The sequence below is a fragment of the Atractosteus spatula genome, chromosome 5 (assembly GCF_055471065.1).
Source record: "Atractosteus spatula isolate fAtrSpa1 chromosome 5, fAtrSpa1.hap1, whole genome shotgun sequence".
Taxonomy (NCBI): Eukaryota; Metazoa; Chordata; class Actinopteri; order Semionotiformes; family Lepisosteidae; genus Atractosteus; species Atractosteus spatula.
Genome location: NC_142710.1, coordinates 362783 through 381111, shown reverse-complemented (window position 1 = coordinate 381111; position 18329 = coordinate 362783). Strand labels below are relative to the sequence as shown.

Here is an 18329-nt window from a genome sequence, read left to right as displayed (position 1 = left end):
ACACTGACTGACTGGACACTCCAGTTCATAAACACATTTTTTAATTTGAAAAGACGGTATTACTAGCGTTTATAATAATAATAAAAATAAAATTCCTGGCTAAGGGTTAAATTAAGTTGCAAAACTTCGACCGAAACAGCAGAGATACCGAAAATTGTAATTTATTGTAAAGTTATTGTAACGAGGACAGCAGTTGCTAGAATCTCACCCGAGTGAGGACGGAGCTCCGGTGTTGTTCCAGCCGTACAAGTACCGAAAACAGCGCACCGAACTCCAGACTGAACTCCGCGCTACTGGACCACTGTGTATGAAACTGACGCCATTTTGGCTCCAGTGGAGATCGAGAGGCGTTATCTCCTTAACAGTAAACTAGAGCCGTAATGTCCGCTTCCGAAACTCCAGATTCTTCGTTTGATCAACTTCCCAACATAGTGGGCAAAGGTCGTAGGCGATACTTTCGTCCGCCTTTTAAAGGGGAAGTGTCTTCTTAAAGGCAAATTAATTTTCGTTGGCGTTCATTTATAATCCTCCTTCTAATCGCCAGATATGAAGATAGATACTTTATTGATCCCGTGAGGGAAACTGCAGTGCAACAGCAGCTTAACACAAACAACACAGCCACAGTGTAACGAATGATACAATAATAATAATAATAATAATACAATACATACAATACAATCAGTACAGTGAGGGGTGCACTAAAAGAATGTCATAGAGGGGATGGGAGACGTTGTCCATGATGTTGTCCATAAAACCCCCTTTGACTCTCCAGGCTGGACTGGACTGACTGGACTGTGATCTTGATTAGTGATTAACTGAGATTATAATCAGACTCCACTGACACTGACAGAGCAGTGTGAGACACTCCAGGCTGGACTGGACTGACTGGACTGTGATCTTGATTAGTGATTAACTGAGATTATAATCAGACTCATTGACACTGACAGAGCAGTGTGAGACACTCCAGGCTGGACTGGACTGACTGGACTGTGATCTTGATTAGTGATTAACAAACTCAGGTGAGTTCAGCTACAGTCAGACTAGATAAAGGACCACAGAGAATGTTAAGGAATGACTCAAATTCTGTTTATTGTGACCAAAAAAACAAATGCAGGATCACATTACTGTTGCTTACATGAAAACACTGCATCAAGCACTTTCTCTGTAGAACTGTATTTCAAGACAAATCCCAAATGTGTGCTGGGTCTGAGCCAGTGTGATTATTGTACCGATGTGGTAACAGTAACACATGCAGGTGTGTGACTCAGTTCCATGCTTGTGTTCCTCCACACTCCACCTCTCCACTGTCCTCCCCCTGTCCACCTAATTTCTCTCTGTGCCCCTGTCCCCTGTAACTGTGTGCCCCTGTCTCTCCCTGTCCCCTGTAATTGTGTGCCTCTGTCCCTCTCCCTGTCCCCTGTAACTGTGTGCCCCTGTCCTTCTCCCTGTCCCCTGTAACTGTGTGCCCCTGTCTCTCCCTGTCCCCTGTAACTGTGTGCCCCTGTCCCTCTCCCTGTCCCCTGTAACTGTGTGCCCCTGTCTCTCCCTGTCCCCTGTAATTGTGTGCCTCTGTCCCTCTCCCTGTCCCCTGTAACTGTGTGCCCCTGTCCCTCTCCCTGTCCCCTGTAACTGTGTGCCCCTGTCCCTCTCCCTGTCCCCTGTAACTGTGTGCCCCTGTCTCTCCCTGTCCCCTGTAACTGTGTGCCCCTGTCCCTCTCCCTGTCCCCTGTAACTGTGTGCCCCTGTCTCTCCCTGTCCCCTGTAACTGTGTGCCCCTGTCCCTCTCCCTGTCCCCTGTAACTGTGTGCCCCTGTCTCTCTCCCTGTCCCCTGTAACTGTGTGCCCCTGTCTCTCCCTGTCCCCTGTAACTGTGTGCCCCTGTCCCTCTCCCTGTCCCCTGTAACTGTGTGCCCCTGTCTCTCCCTGTCCCCTGTAACTGTGTGCCCCTGTCCCTCTCCCTGTCCCCTGTAACTGTGTGCCCCTGTCCCTCTCCCTGTCCCCTGTAACTGTGTGCCCCTGTCTCTCCCTGTCCCCTGTAACTGTGTGCCCCTGTCCCTCTCCCTGTCCCCTGTAACTGTGTGCCCCTGTCTCTCTCCCTGTCCCCTGTAACTGTGTGCCCCTGTCCCTCCCTGTCCCCTGTAACTGTGTGCCTCTGTCTCTCCCTGTCCCCTGTAACTGTGTGCCCCTGTCTCTCTCCCTGTCCCCTGTAACTGTGTGCCCCTGTCTCTCCCTGTCCCCTGTAACTGTGTGCCTCTGTCTCTCCCTGTCCCCTGTAACTGTGTGCCCCTGTCTCTCCCTGTCCCCTGTAACTGTGTGCCCCTGTCTCTCCCTGTCCCCTGTAACTGTGTGCCTCTGTCTCTCCCTGTCCCCTGTAACTGTGTGCCCCTGTCTCTCTCCCTGTCCCCTGTAACTGTGTGCCCCTGTCTCTCCCTGTCCCCTGTAACTGTGTGCCCCTGTCTCTCCCTGTCCCCTGTAACTGTGTGCCCCTGTCTCTCCCTGTCCCCTGTAACTGTGTGCCCCTGTCCCTCTCCCTGTCCCCTGTAACTGTGTGCCCCTGTCCCTCTCCCTGTCCCCTGTAACTGTGTGCCCCTGTCTCTCCCTGTCCCCTGTAACTGTGTGCCCCTGTCTCTCTCCCTGTCCCCTGTAACTGTGTGCCCCTGTCTCTCCCTGTCCCCTGTAACTGTGTGCCCCTGTCTCTCCCTGTCCCCTGTAACTGTGTGCCCCTGTCTCTCCCTGTCCCCTGTAACTGTGTGCCCCTGTCTCTCTCCCTGTCCCCTGTAACTGTGTGCCCCTGTCTCTCCCTGTCCCCTGTAACTGTGTGCCCCTGTCTCTCCCTGTCCCCTGTAACTGTGTGCCCCTGTCTCTCCCTGTCCCCTGTAACTGTGTGCCCCTGTCTCTCTCCCTGTCCCCTGTAACTGTGTGCCCCTGTCTCTCCCTGTCCCCTGTAACTGTGTGCCCCTGTCTCTCCCTGTCCCCTGTAACTGTGTGCCCCTGTCTCTCCCTGTCCCCTGTAACTGTGTGCCCCTGTCTCTCTCCCTGTCCCCTGTAACTGTGTGCCCCTGTCCCTCTCCCTGTCCCCTGTAACTGTGTGCCCCTGTCCCTCTCCCTGTCCCCTGTAACTGTGTGCCCCTGTCTCTCCCTGTCCCCTGTAACTGTGTGCCCCTGTCCCTCTCCCTGTCCCCTGTAACTGTGTGCCCCTGTCTCTCTCCCTGTCCCCTGTAACTGTGTGCCCCTGTCTCTCCCTGTCCCCTGTAACTGTGTGCCCCTGTCCCTCTCCCTGTCCCCTGTAACTGTGTGCCTCTGTCCCTCTCCCTGTCCCCTGTAACTGTGTGCCCCTGTCTCTCTCCCTGTCCCCTGTAACTGTGTGCCCCTGTCTCTCCCTGTCCCCTGTAACTGTGTGCCCCTGTCCCTCTCCCTGTCCCCTGTAACTGTGTGCCCCTGTCTCTCCCTGTCCCCTGTAACTGTGTGCCCCTGTCTCTCCCTGTCCCCTGTAATTGTGTGCCTCTGTCTCTCCCTGTCCCCTGTAACTGTGTGCCCCTGTCTCTCCCTGTCCCCTGTAACTGTGTGCCCCTGTCTCTCCCTGTCCCCTGTAACTGTGTGCCCCTGTCTCTCCCTGTCCCCTGTAACTGTGTGCCCCTGTCTCTCTCCCTGTCCCCTGTAACTGTGTGCCCCTGTCTCTCCCTGTCCCCTGTAACTGTGTGCCCCTGTCTCTCCCTGTCCCCTGTAACTGTGTGCCCCTGTCTCTCTCCCTGTCCCCTGTAACTGTGTGCCCCTGTCTCTCCCTGTCCCCTGTAACTGTGTGCCCCTGTCTCTCCCTGTCCCCTGTAACTGTGTGCCCCTGTCTCTCCCTGTCCCCTGTAACTGTGTGCCCTACCTATCTGCCCATCTCTCTCTCTTGGAGGGACAGACAGATAGAGACAGAAAGAGGAGCGAGACTGCGAGAGACAGACAGACAGGGACACAGACTGTGAGGGACACAGACAGACAGGAAGCTCGTTAATTAATTGCCCCCTAACAGCCTGCGGCAGACCGGGCCCTGGAGCAGCAGGAAGAGTGCCTGGCATTTCTACAGAAGGTGCGCTGGCGTCGGCTGGTTTAAGACATGAGCAGGCACCTCGTTAACGAACTGATCCCTAACGAGGTGGTGTATCTGAGACCCCGTTTCCGTGACGCCCGGGCACTGCAGGAATGCGCTCCTGATGGGGCGAGTTTTGTGAAACCCTACGCTGGGCAGAGCTGGACCGAGCTGCGCAGGGCTGGGTCGAGCTGGGTCGAGCTGGGCAGAACAAGGCCGAACTGAACTGGGCCGAGCTGTGCTGAGCTGTGCTGAACTGGGCCGAGCTGGGCCGTGCTGGGCCGTGCTGGGCCGTGCTGTGCTGAACTGGGCTGAGCTGGGCCGTGCTGTGCTGAACTGGGCCGAGCTGTGCTGAGCTGGGCCGAGCTGGGCCGTGCTGGGCCGTGCTGTGCTGAACTGGGCTGACCTGGGCCGTGCTGTGCTGAACTGGGCCGAGCTGTGCTGAGCTGGGCCGAGCTGGGCCGTGCTGGGCCGTGCTGGGCCGTGCTGTGCTGAACTGGGCTGAGCTGTGCTAAACTGGGCCATGCTGGACCAAGCTGTGCTAAACTGGGCCGAGCTGGACCGGGGTGGGGGGGAGACTGGAATGTTCCTGGGGGCTGCGTGTGCCGGGGGCGGGCCTGCTGCCTGACCGCCGGACCCAGGGAATGGGGGGGGGGGAGAGAAGGGGCGAGGAGCGGCCAGCAGGGGGCGCTCAGTCTCCGAAGACGGTGTTGAGCTGCTGGGTGACCCGGATGAAGGTGGTCCTGCGGCTCAGCTCCTTCAGCTTCGCCGCCCCCACGTAGGTGCAGGTGGAGCGAACCCCCCCGAGGACGTCTCTCAGGGTGTTGTCCACATCCCCCTTATAGGGGACCTCCACTGTCTTCCCCTCCGACGCCCTGAGAGAGAGAGAGGGGTTACATTAACACTGCACTGAGAGAGGGGGGTTCATACAGACACACTGACTGACTGGACACTCCAGTACATTAACACTGCACTGAGAGAGAGGGGTTCATACAGACACACTGACTGGACACTCCAGTACATTAACACTGCACTGAGAGAGAGGGGTTCATACAGACACACTGACTGACTGGACACTCCAGTACATTAACACTGCACTGAGAGAGAGGGGTTCATACAGACACACTGACTGGACACTCCAGTACATTAACACTGCACTGAGAGAGAGGGGTTCATACAGACACACTGACTGACTGGACACTCCAGTACATTAACACTGCACTGAGAGAGAGGGGTTCATACAGACACACTGACTGACTGGACACTCCAGTACATTAACACTGCACTGAGAGAGAGGGGTTCATACAGACACACTGACTGGACACTCCAGTACATTAACACTGCACTGAGAGAGAGGGGTTCATACAGACACACTGACTGACTGGACACTCCAGTACATTGACACTGCACTGAGAGAGAGGGGTTCATACAGACACACTGACTGACTGGACACTCCAGTACATTAACACTGCACTGAGAGAGAGGGGTTCATACAGACACACTGACTGACTGGACACTCCAGTACATTAACACTGCACTGAGAGAGAGGGGTTCATACAGACACACTGACTGGACACTCCAGTACATTAACACTGCACTGAGAGAGAGGGGTTCATACAGACACACTGACTGACTGGACACTCCAGTACATTAACACTGCACTGAGAGAGAGGGGTTCATACAGACACACTGACTGACTGGACACTCCAGTACATTAACACTGCACTGAGAGAGAGGGGTTCATACAGACACACTGACTGACTGGACACTCCAGTACATTAACACTGCACTGAGAGAGAGGGGTTCATACAGACACACTGACTGGACACTCCAGTACATTAACACTGCACTGAGAGAGAGGGGTTCATACAGACACACTGACTGACTGGACACTCCAGTACATTAACACTGCACTGAGAGAGAGGGGTTCATACAGACACACTGACTGGACACTCCAGTACATTAACACTGCACTGAGAGAGAGGGGTTCATACAGACACACTGACTGACTGGACACTCCAGTACATTAACACTGCACTGAGAGAGAGGGGTTCATACAGACACACTGACTGGACACTCCAGTACATTAACACTGCACTGAGAGAGAGGGGTTCATACAGACACACTGACTGACTGGACACTCCAGTACATTAACACTGCACTGAGAGAGAGGGGTTAATACAGACACACTGACTGGTCACTCCAGTACATTAACACTGCACTGAGAGAGAGGGGTTCATACAGACACCCTGACTGACTGGACACTCCAGTACATTAACACTGCACTGAGAGAGAGGGGTTCATACAGACACACTGACTGGACACTCCAGTACTTTAACGCTGCACTGAGAGTGGCGAGTGCAGTGTGCCCCCACCTGTACTCGGCCACGCCCCCGGCGTGTCTCCTCATGGCGGTGTCCGAGCTCATCCCGTAGAACAGCTTGAACTTCTTGCCCTCCTTCTCGATGATGTCGCCCCCGGACTCCGTGTGGCCCGCCAGCATCCCGCCCAGCATGACGAAGTCCGCGCCCGCGCCTGTCGGTCACAGGACCGGCAGCGAGAGGTCACACGGCAGTCAGACAGACAGACAGACAGACAGACAGACAGACAGACAGACAGAAAGAGACAGACAGACAGACAAAGAGAGAGAAAGAGACACAGACACACACACAAAGAGAGAGAAAGAGACAGACAGAAACACAGACACACACACAAAGAGAGAGAAAGAGACAGACAGACAGACAGACAGACAGACAGACAGACAGACAGACAGACAGACAGACAGACAGACAGACAGACAGACAGACAGACAGACAGACAGACAGACAGACAGACAGACAGAGCTGTCAGGCTCGGGAGCAGAGCAGTATCACACAGATACTCACCAAACGCCTTGGAGACGTCACCTGGACAGGTACACCCACCATCCTGGGAGAGAGGAGAGGAGATCAGAGAGAGGAGAGAGAGACGGGCGAGAGAGAGAGAGACGGGCGAGAGAGAGATCAATACCAGAAGAAAGAGGGAGACCCTCGCAGACAGAGAGACAAGAGACACGGAGGGAGGAGAGCGGAGAGGACTCAGTGAGGGGGAAGGAGGGGGCAGAAAGAGAGGCTCCGACTTACAGAGATGATGTGCCCCCCAAGGCCGTGAGCGGCGTCAGCACACTCGATCACAGCGCTGAGCTGCGGGTACCCCACTCCCGTCTTCTTCCGGGTGGTACAGACTGACCCTGAGAGGCAGGCACAGACAGACAGGTTAATAAAGAAACGCTGCCAGACCTGCTGCCAACATGAGCTGTAAGGACACACTTGAGACACACCTCACACAGAGAGATTAATACAGACCCTAATATAGACCCTAGAGCCACACCTCACACAGAGAGATTAATACAGACCCTAATATAGACCCTAGAGCCACACCTCACACAGAGAGATTAATACAGACCCTAATATAGACCCTAGAGACACTCCTCACACAGAGAGATTAATACAGACACTAATATAGACCCCAGAGACACTCCTCACACAGAGAGATTAATACAGACCCTAATATAGACCCTAGAGACACCCCTCACACAGAGAGATTAATACAGACACTAATATAGACCCAAGAGGCACTCCTCACACAGAGAGATTAATACAGACCCTAATATAGACTCTAGAGACACTCCTCACACAGAGGGATTAATACAGACACTAATATAGACCCTAGAGACACTCCTCACACAGAGAGAATAATACAGACCCTAATATAGACCCCAAAGGCACTCCTTACACAGAGAGATTAATACAGACCCTAGAGACACCCCTCACACAGAGAGATTAATACAGACACTAATATAGACCCTAGAGACACTCCTTACACAGAGAGATTAATATAGACCCTAGAGACACCCCTCACACAGAGAGATTAATACAGACACTAATATAGACCCTAGAGACACTCCTTACACAGAGAGATTAATATAGACCCTAGAGACACCCCTCACACAGAGAGATTAATACAGACACTAATATAGACCCCAGAGACACTCCTCACACAGAGAGAATAATACAGGTCCTAATATAGACCCTAGAGACACCCCTCACACAAAGAGATTAATACAGACACTAATATAGACCCTAGAGACACTCCTGAGACAGAGAGATTAATACAGACCCTAATATAGACCCTAGAGACACTCCTCACACAAAGAGATTAATACAAACACTAATATAGACCCTAGAGACACTCCTCACACAGAGAGATTAATATAGACCCTAATATAGACCCTAGAGACACTCCTCACACAGAGATTAATACAGACACTAATATAGACCCCAGAGACACTCCTCACACAGAGAGATTAATACAGACACTAATATAGACCCTAGAGACACTCCTTACACAGAGAGATTAATATAGACCCTAATATAGACCCTAGAGACACTCCTCACACAAAGAGATTAATACAAACACTAATATAGACCCTAGAGACACTCCTCACACAGAGAGATTAATATAGACCCTAATATAGACCCTAGAGACACTCCTCACACAGAGATTAATACAGACACTAATATAGACCCCAGAGACACTCCTCACACAGAGAGATTAATACAGACACTAATATAGACCCTAGAGACACTCCTTACACAGAGAGATTAATATAGACCCTAGAGACACTCCTCACACAAAGCGATTAATACAGATCCTAATATAGACCCTAGAGACACCCCTTGAACAGAGGGATTAATGCAGATCCTAATATAGACCCTAGAGACACTCATCACACAGAAAGATTAATATAGACCCCAGAGACACCCCTCACACAGAGAGATTAATACAGACCCTAATATATACCCTAGAGACACTCCTGACACAGAGAGATTAATATAGACCCTAATATAGACCCTAGAGACACTCCTCACACAGAGATTAATACAGACACTAATACAGACCCTAGAGACACCCCTCACACAAAAAGATTAATACAGACACTAATATAGACCCTAGAGACACTCCTTACACAGAGAGATTAATATAGACCCTAGAGACACTCCTCACACAAAGCGATTAATACAGATCCTAATATAGACCCTAGAGACACCCCTTGAACAGAGGGATTAATGCAGATCCTAATATAGACCCTAGAGACACTCATCACACAGAAAGATTAATATAGACCCCAGAGACACCCCTCACACAGAGAGATTAATACAGACCCTAATATAGACCCTAGAGACACTCCTGACACAGAGAGATTAATATAGACCCTAATATAGACCCTAGAGACACTCCTCACACAGAGATTAATACAGACACTAATACAGACCCTAGAGACACTCCTCACACAGAGAGATTAATACAGACACTAATATTGACCCTAGAGACACTCCTCACACAGTGATATTAATACAGACCCTAATTAGAGACTCCTTTCCTGCTGTGTCATTCCTGCTGCTTTAGGTGGAACTCAGCTGCGCTGGGGCGAATGGTGAACCCATGAGGAGGCGAGGGAGAGAGGAAACAGGGAAGCTGCAGGCAGTGCTGTGGAGCAGCAGGCTGAGACACAAGCAGAGCATGGAGCAGGCAAACACAGTCCAGGGCCCTGAACCAAAGCTAACGAGCATCAAAGCTCGCCAAAGACGCTGAGGTGGAGCACCAAGGGAAACCACACTGGGATCCCAAAACAAGCCGGGTCTGTAACCAGGAGGCACAGCACTGGGGAGAGCCAAGAGTTTGAGGCTGGGACGAGGCAGGGTGAAGGGAAGGCAAGCTCTAGGGCTGCGGAGATTCAGAGCGCAGGCCAGAGAGCAGAGTCTATTCCAGAGCCCTGAGTGCTCTGACAACAGACCCGGAACATCCTGCACCACCTGAGGCGGCTGTGAGGGGTGTCGGCAGGTGGCACAGGTTTCCTGCCAGAAGACGTCTCTGCGGCAATGGGCACTGGCAGGGGAGGAGAGGGGCGTGGCCGGCTGCCGTGGCGACGCTGCAGGAGGAGCGAGCCCGACAGATCCCCCGCGCAGAGAGAGAGGAAGAGAGAAGCGTGTACAAGCCAAGAACGGCACCGGCAGGGGAAGGAGACTCACGACACACACGTGCGCTGGAGGAAAGAGAGATGGGGGCTCACTGACCTGGTCCAATGCCAACCTTGATGATGTCGGCCCCGGCCAGGATCAGCTCCTCCACCATCTCGCCCGTGACGACGTTCCCTGCCTGGTGTGGGAGCATGATGATCAATATCCCAGCAGTGCGGTATCACTGATCGCCAGTGTCTGTGATAACAGCAAATCTCACACACAGGCAGGCAGGCCGATGGGCGGACAGACAGAAAGGCAGGCAGGCAGAGAGACAGGCAGAGAGGTAGGCAGGGAGACAGAGAGGCAGAGAGGCAGGCAGGGAGACAAGCAAGAAGAGATGCAGAGAGACAGAGAGGCAGGCAGGGAGAGAAGCAGAGAGGCAGAGTGACAGGCAGAGAGAAAAGAGAGAGAGGCAGAGAGGCAGGCAGGAAGGGAAGCAGAGAGACAGAGAGGCAGGCAGGCAAGAAGAGAAGCAGAAAGGACAGAGAGACAGACAGGAAGAGAAGCAGAGAGGCAGAGTGACAGGCAGAGAGAAAAGAGAGAGAGGCAGAGAGGCAGGCAGGCAGACAGGCAGGAAGGGAAGCAGAGAGACAGAGAGGCAGGCAGGCAGGCAGACAGGCAGGAAGAGAAGCAGAGAGACAGAGAGGCAGGGAGGCAGACAGGCAGGAAGAGAAGCAGAGAGACAGAGAGGCAGGCAGGCAGACAGGCAGGAAGAGAAGCAGAGAGACAGAGTGACAGGCAGAGAAAAAGAGAGAGAGGCAGGCAGACAGAGAGGCAGAGAGAAAGAGAGGCAGATAGACAGAGAGAAAGAGGGGCAGGCAGACAGAGAGATGGGCAGACAGACAGAAAGACAGGCAGACAGAGAGGCAGAGAGACAGAGAGGCAGAGAGACAGGAAGAGAAGCAGAGAGACAGGCAGATGGGTGGACAGACAGAAAGACAGGCAGACAGGAGGAGAGCAGAGAGAAAGAGAGGCAGATAGACAGGAAGAGAAGCAGAGAGACAGGCAGATGGGTGGACAGACAGAAAGACAGGCAGTCAGGAGGAGAAGCAGAGAGACAGAGTGACAGCCAGAAAGGAAGAGAGAGAGGCAGAGAGGCAGGCAGAGACGACCGCGGCCAGGCTGACCATGATGGTGTGCTGGGGGAACTTCTGCCGCACGTCGCGGACGAAGTGGACGAAGTGCTCCGAGTAGCCATTGGCCACGTCGACGCAGATGTACTGCAGCTGGGGGACAGCGGCCAGCACTGCGGACAGGCGCTCGAAATCCCCCTGGCCCGTTCCACAGCTCACAGCCACGTGCTGAGAGAGAGACAGGTTAATACACACTGACCGGCCCGTTCCACAGCTCACAGCCACGTGCTGAGAGACAGACAGGTTAATACACACTGACCGGCCCGTTCCACAGCTCACAGCCACGTGCTGAGAGAGAGACAGTTAATAGACACTGACTGGCCCGTTCCACAGCTCACAGCCACATGCTGAGAGACAGACAGTTAATACACACTGACCGGCCCGTTCCACAGCTCACAGCCACATGCTGAGAGACAGACAGTTAATACACACTGACCGGCCCGTTCCACAGCTCACAGCCACGTGCTGAGAGACAGACAGTTAATACACACTGACCGGCCCGTTCCACAGCTCACAGCCACGTGCTGAGAGAGAGACAGGTTAATACACACTGACCGGCCCGTTCCACAGCTCACAGCCACATGCTGAGAGACAGACAGTTAATACACACTGACCGGGCCGTTCCACAGCTCACAGCCACATGCTGAGAGACAGACAGTTAATACACACTGACCGGCCCGTTCCACAGCTCACAGCCACATGCTGAGAGACAGACAGTTAATACACACTGACCGGGCCGTTCCACAGCTCACAGCCACATGCTGAGAGACAGACAGTTAATACACACTGACCGGCCCGTTCCACAGCTCACAGCCACGTGCTGAGAGAGAGACAGGTTAATACACACTGACCGGCCCATTCCACAGCTCACAGCCACGTGCTGAGAGACAGACAGTTAATACACACTGACCGGCCCGTTCCACAGCTCACAGCCACATGCTGAGAGACAGACAGTTAATACACACTGACCGGCCCGTTCCACAGCTCACAGCCACGTGCTGAGACAGAGACAGGTTAATACACACTGACCGGCCCGTTCCACAGTTCACAGCCACGTGCTGAGAGACAGACAGTTAATACACACTGACCGGCCCGTTCCACAGCTCACAGCCACGTGCTGAGAGACAGACAGTTAATACACACTGACTGGCCCGTTCCACAGCTCACAGCCACGTGCTGAGACAGAGACAGGTTAATACACACTGACTGGCCCGTTCCACAGCTCACAGCCACGTGCTGAGAGACAGACAGTTAATACACACTGACTGGCCCGTTCCACAGCTCACAGCCACATGCTGAGAGAGAGACAGGTTAATACACACTGACTGGCCCGTTCCACAGCTCACAGCCACGTGCTGAGAGAGAGACGGGTTAATACACCCTGACCGGCCCGTTCCACAGCCCTCACCCTTGTGCTGAGAGAGAGACGGGTTAATACACACTGACTGACCTGTACCACAGCCCTCACCCTCGTGCTGAGAGAGAGACGGGTTAATACACACTGACTGACCTGTACCACAGCCCTCACCCTCGTGCTGAGAGAGATACAGGTTAATACACACTGACTGACCTGTACCAGAGCTCACAGCCACCTGCTGAGACAGAGAGACAGTTAATACACACTGACTGACCTGTACCACAGCCCACACCCTCGTGCCGAGAGAGAGAGAGACAGGTTAATAAACACCACTTGTGTCCTACAGTAGACTGCAGGAGATACCGTACGGCTCGTGTCCAGACTCACCTCCACACACTCTGGGTAGCTCTTCGTAAAATCTTTCCATTCGTCCACAGAGTAGTGCTTGTGGACAGCGGTGAAGAGGGAGAACTGAGGAAGGAGAGAGCAGGACAGGGGAGTGAGAGGAGACACAGCGCAGAGACGGAGAGAGCAGGACAGGGGAGTGAGAGGAGACACAGCGCAGAGACGGAGAGAGCAGGACAGGGGAGTGAGAGGAGACACAGCGCAGAGACAGAGAGAGCAGGACAGGGGAGTGAGAGGAGACACAGCGCAGAGACGGAGAGAGCAGGACAGGGGAGTGAGAGGAGACACAGCGCAGAGACAGAGAGAGCAGGGTAGGGCAGTGAGAGGAGACACAGCGCAGAGACAGAGAACAGGAAAGGACAATGAGAGGAGACACAGCACAGAGACAGAGAGAGCAGGACAGGGGAGTGAGAGGAGACACAGCACAGAGACAGAGAGAGCAGGACAGGGGAGTGAGAGGAGACACAGCGCAGAGACAGAGAACAGGAAAGGACAATGAGAGGAGACAGCGCAGAGACAGAGAGAGCAGGGTAGGAGAATAAGAGGAGACAGCACAGAGACAGAGAGAGCAGGGTAGGGGAATGAGAGGAGACACAGCGCAGAGACAGAGAGTAGGGTAGGAGAATGAGAGGAGACACAGCGCAGAGACAGAGAACAGGAAAGGACAATGAGAGGAGACACAGCGCAGAGACAGAGAGAGCAGGGTAGGAGAATGAGAGGAGACACAGGTACAGAGGGGTACAGGGATAGAGACAGCTATAGAGAGAGGGGTACAGGGGGTACAGAGAGAGAGGAGGGGTACAGACACGGGGGGTACAGAGAGAGAGGAGGGGTACAGGGGGTACAGAGAGAGAGGAGGGGTGCAGACACGGGGGGTACAGAGAGAGAGGAGGGGTACAGACACGGGGGATACAGAGAGAGAGGAGGAGTACAGGGGGTACAGAGAGAGAGGAGGGGTACAGACACGGGGGATACAGAGAGAGAGGAGGGGTACAGGGGGTACAGAGAGAGAGGAGGGGTACAGACACGGGGGGTACAGAGAGAGAGGAGGGGTACAGACACGTGGGGTACAGAGAGAGGGGAGGGGTACAGACACGGGGGGTACAGAGAGAGAGGAGGGGTAGAGGGGATACAGAGAGAGAGGAGGGGTACAGGGGGTACAGAGAGAGAGGAGGGGTACAGACACGGGGGGTACAGAGAGAGGGAGAGAGAGAAGGGGTACAGAGGGACAGGGAGGGAGCTGGAGAGAAGGGGGTACAGGAAGAGACAGGGGTGCAGACAGTGGGTACCCGCTGCAGTGCCCGGGCCATCTCGAAGGTGCCCACGGTGTCCATGTTGGCGGCGATGATGGGGATCCCTGTGTAAGTGCGCCCCGAGTTCCTGAAGATGAAACTGCGCATGAGGTCGACCTGCGACAGAGAGAGGGGGGAGTGAGCGGACCCTCAACACTGTGTCTCGGGGTCATTGGGCGCCCCAGTCCCAGCAGGCACTGGGAGGGGGCAGCTGCAGTAGCCGTGGAGACCCTGGTCCCGGGACAGGAAGCTCGCCCCGAGGGAGACGCCGGACAGGAAGCTCGCCCCGAGGGAGACGCCGGGACAGGAGGACAGGAAGCTCGCCCCGAGGGAGACGCCGGGACAGGAGGACAGGAAGCTCGCCCCGAGGGAGACGCTGGGACAGGAGGACAGGAAGCTCGCCCCGAGGGAGACGCCGGGACAGGAGGACAGGAAGCTCGCCCCGAGGGAGACGCCGGGGCAGGAGGACAGGAAGCTCGCCCCGAGGGAGACGCCGGGACAGGAAGCTCGCCCCGAGGGAGACGCCGGGACAGGAGGACAGGAAGCTCGCCCCGAGGGAGACACCGGACAGGAAGCTCGCCCCGAGGGAGACGCCGGGACAGGAGGACAGGAAGCTCGCCCCGAGGGAGACGCCGGGGCAGGAGGACAGGAAGCTTGCCCTGAGGGAGACGCTGGGACAGGAGGACAGGAAGCTCGCACCGAGGGAGACGCCGGGACAGGAAGCTCGCCCCGAGGGAGACGCTGGGACAGGAAGCTCGCCCCGAGGGAGACGCCGGGACAGGAGGACAGGAAGCTCGCCCCGAGGGAGATGCCGGGACAGGAAGCTCGCCCCGAGGGAGATGCCGGACAGGAAGCTCGCCCCGAGGGAGACGCCGGACAGGAGGACAGGAAGCTCGCACCGAGGGAGACGCCGGACAGGAAGCTCGCCCCAAGGGAGACGCTGGGACAGGAGGACAGGAAGCTCGCCCCGAGGGAGACGCCGGACAGGAAGCTCGCCCCGAGGGAGACGCCGGGACAGGAGGACAGGAAGCTCGCCCCGAGGGAGACGCCGGGGCAGGAGGACAGGAAGCTTGCCCCGAGGGAGACGCCGGGGCAGGAGGACAGGAAGCTCGCCCCGAGGGAGACGCCGGGACAGGAAGCTCGCCCCGAGGGAGACGCCGGGACAGGAGGACAGGAAGCTCGCCCCGAGGGAGACGCCGGGATAGGAGGACAGGAAGCTCGCCCCGAGGGAGACGCCGGGATAGGAGGACAGGAAGCTCGCCCCGAGAGAGGCGCCGGGACAGGAAGCTCGCCCCGAGGGAGACGCCGGGATAGGAGGACAGGAAGCTCGCCCTGAGGGAGACGCCGGACAGGAAGCTCGCCCCGAGGGAGACGCCGGGACAGGAGGACAGGAAGCTCGCCCCGAGGGAGACGCTGGGACAGGAGGACAGGAAGCTCGCCCCGAGGGAGACGCCGGGGCGGGAAGCTCGCCCCGAGGGAGACCCCGGACAGGAAGCTCGCCCCGAGGGAGACGCCGGACAGGAAGCTTGCCCCGAGGGAGGCGCCGGGACAGGAGGACAGGAAGCTCGCCCCGAGGGAGACGCCGGACAGGAAGCTCGCCCCGAGGGAGACGCCGGGGCGGGAAGCTCGCCCCGAGGGAGACGCCGGACAGGAAGCTCGCCCCGAGGGAGTCAGGTGGTTAGGGGGTCAGGGGGCCAGGGGGCCGGTCACCTCACTGCGTGACTTCAGCGTGCTGCGCTTGGGTCTCAGCAGGACGTCCTTGAAGTCCAGCTTGATGTCGTTCTCAATCCGAGGCATTTCTGTCTGTCTGTCTCTCCGGTGGTCCCTGCTGGAGAGAGAGAGACAGGTCAGGAGAGAGAGAGACAGGTCTATCTGTCTGTCTGTCTCTCCGGTGGTCCCTGCTCGAGAGAGAGAGAGATAGACAGGTCAGGAGAGAGAGAGCCAGGTCTATTTGTCTGTCTGTCTCTCCAGTGGTCCCTGCTCTAGAGAGAGAGAGACAGACAGGCACACAGCCTGCTCTAAAGAGAGAGAGACAGGCACACAGACTGATCTAAACAGACAGACAGACACACAGCCCGCTCTAGAGAGAGACAGACAGGCACACAGACTGATCTAGAGAGACAGACAGACACACAGCCCGCTCTAGAGAGAGACAGACAGGCACACAGACTGCTCTAGAGAGAGACAGACAGGCACGCAGACTGCTCTAGAGAGAGAGAGAGACAGACAGGCACACAGACTGATCTAGAGAGAGACAGACACGCAGACTGATCTAGAGACAGACAGGCACGCAGACTGATCTAGAGAGAGGCAGAAAATGCTAGCAAGCAGAGACCCAGCAGAAGCCCAGTTCGCCTCACCTGTGCGCTTAGCGCGTCCTCAGTGTCGCGGTGTCTAGTCGTGACAGTAGGGTATCGCAGTATCTTCGTGTCGCAGGAGGGTGTGGTAATCGCCTCCAAAGCTCTGGCCTGCTGGCGACTGCTTCGCTACAAGAGATTACTAAGTATTTTAATAAATACCGACCGGCGTTAACGCCAACAGGTCAAGGCTATTAACTATAAAATATAAACAACAGAACGATTATTAAAAGGTATTTATTCTAGTTTTTACTTTTCATGACAGCGGCACTAAAGCTGTGAGAACTACGCGCCTTAAAACGATTAAAATTAAGTAACGGTTCTTGTAAAAAGGTACACTGTATAACTGCCTCCCTTCCGCGAGGCTAGGGGAAAAAGAAATTTTGAGAGGAACTAAAATGCGACGTCATGTTCGTTTCCAGCAGGAAATGTAGTTCACTACCCTTCACCTAATTCGTATTATGATACAGACTGGATGAGTGTGAAAACTACATCTCCCAGATAGCCGATAAACCAGGATGACCCTGAGGCCGCCGGCGCAAACGCTCATGGGAACTGTAGTTTAAGCGCTTACGTGCTGTAACACCCAACAACAAAATACAGGCCGAGCTGTAAAACTGTAACATGTTCAGTAGCAGCCTGGAGTCTGAGGTGATAGTTGTGCCTTCTTCTTTCTGCAAAATAAAAACAAAATCCAGGTGACGAGAACGAAAGCACGAAACTCTAGCAGAAATGTTTTGTTTTTCTCGGAGCAATTCCGGGAGCTGATCCGCGAAGCAGCTTCAACTACAGTAATTCGGGATTTTGTTAGGTTAGCAGTAAGTTAACCCGATAACCCGGCTTCAGGTTTACTCTGGTTTCATTGTCCGGTTAAAACGAGCCGGTCTTTTTCAGAGTTTCATTGAACAATAATTAGTAAAAGTATAGGTGAAACTGAGTAAGAAATATAAGTGAACACAAAACCAACAATACACTGCCAAAGGCAAAAACAAATCAGAACGCAATGTTATTTTTTTTACATACATGAGCTGTGTTTCTTGCCTTGTTTTTTCGAGTAATTAATGGAGTTTAATTCATATTGATTCTCCATATTATAAACATTAAAGGTTGGGGTGGGACTGGATCATCTTGTTTTATGGATATCTACCTATTATTAATAACAGATTAATTATGAATACATGTTCTTTTTCTATACTTGGTTTCCTCTTGGAAAGCACAAGATAAGATCAAGTTGCTCACAGACAGCAGCAGCAGCAGCCCCTTGAAGCTCAGGGTGAGCCTGGCCAGTACCTGGGAGAGGTGTGAGTGGGGCCAGCAGGGGGCGCTCACCCTGCGGGCTGTGTGGGTCCTAACGCCCCAGTACAGTGACGGGGACACTAGACTGTAAACAAGGTGCCGTCCTTCAGATGAGACGTAAAATTGAGGCCCTGCCTCTCTGTGGTCAGTAAAGACCCCAGGGTGTCTCTCAGAAAGAGTAGGGGTGTGACCCCAGTGTCCTGGACAGACTCCCCCTGGTCTTTACCAGTCATGGCCTCCTGATCACCCCCCTCTCTGAACTGCTCTCCTCCCCACGGAGAGCTGGAGTGTGTGAGCGGACTGGAGCACTTTGGCTGCTGTCCCTGTCGGAACTAAAAGCCCGTGGTCGGGC

General features: G+C 54.6%; 1 protein-coding gene across 3 annotated transcripts; it reads right to left on the bottom strand.

The window, feature by feature from the left end:
- Positions 1–3183: 3183 nt before the first annotated feature.
- gmpr2 (guanosine monophosphate reductase 2) lies at positions 3184–17041 on the bottom strand. Of its 3 annotated transcripts, XR_016091055.1 has the most exons (11): positions 16685–17041; positions 16035–16152; positions 14322–14441; positions 13015–13098; positions 11265–11438; positions 10192–10273; positions 7198–7304; positions 6961–7003; positions 6451–6610; positions 3503–4950; positions 3184–3298 (listed from the first exon to the last, which is right to left on the bottom strand). XR_016091055.1 is itself a non-coding variant. In XM_088916077.1 (10 exons), the coding sequence occupies exons 2-10, from the start codon at positions 16119–16121 to the stop codon at positions 4767–4769; spliced, it is 1041 nt and encodes a 346-aa protein (XP_088772203.1). In that variant the 5' UTR covers positions 16122–16152; positions 16685–17041; the 3' UTR covers positions 3184–4766. The 3 variants fall into 3 exon arrangements, 2 of the variants coding, with proteins under 2 accessions (XP_088772203.1, XP_088772205.1); XM_088916077.1 differs by having other exon boundaries at positions 3184–4950; XM_088916079.1 differs by having other exon boundaries at positions 3184–4950; positions 16035–16149.
- Positions 17042–18329: the final 1288 nt, after the last annotated feature.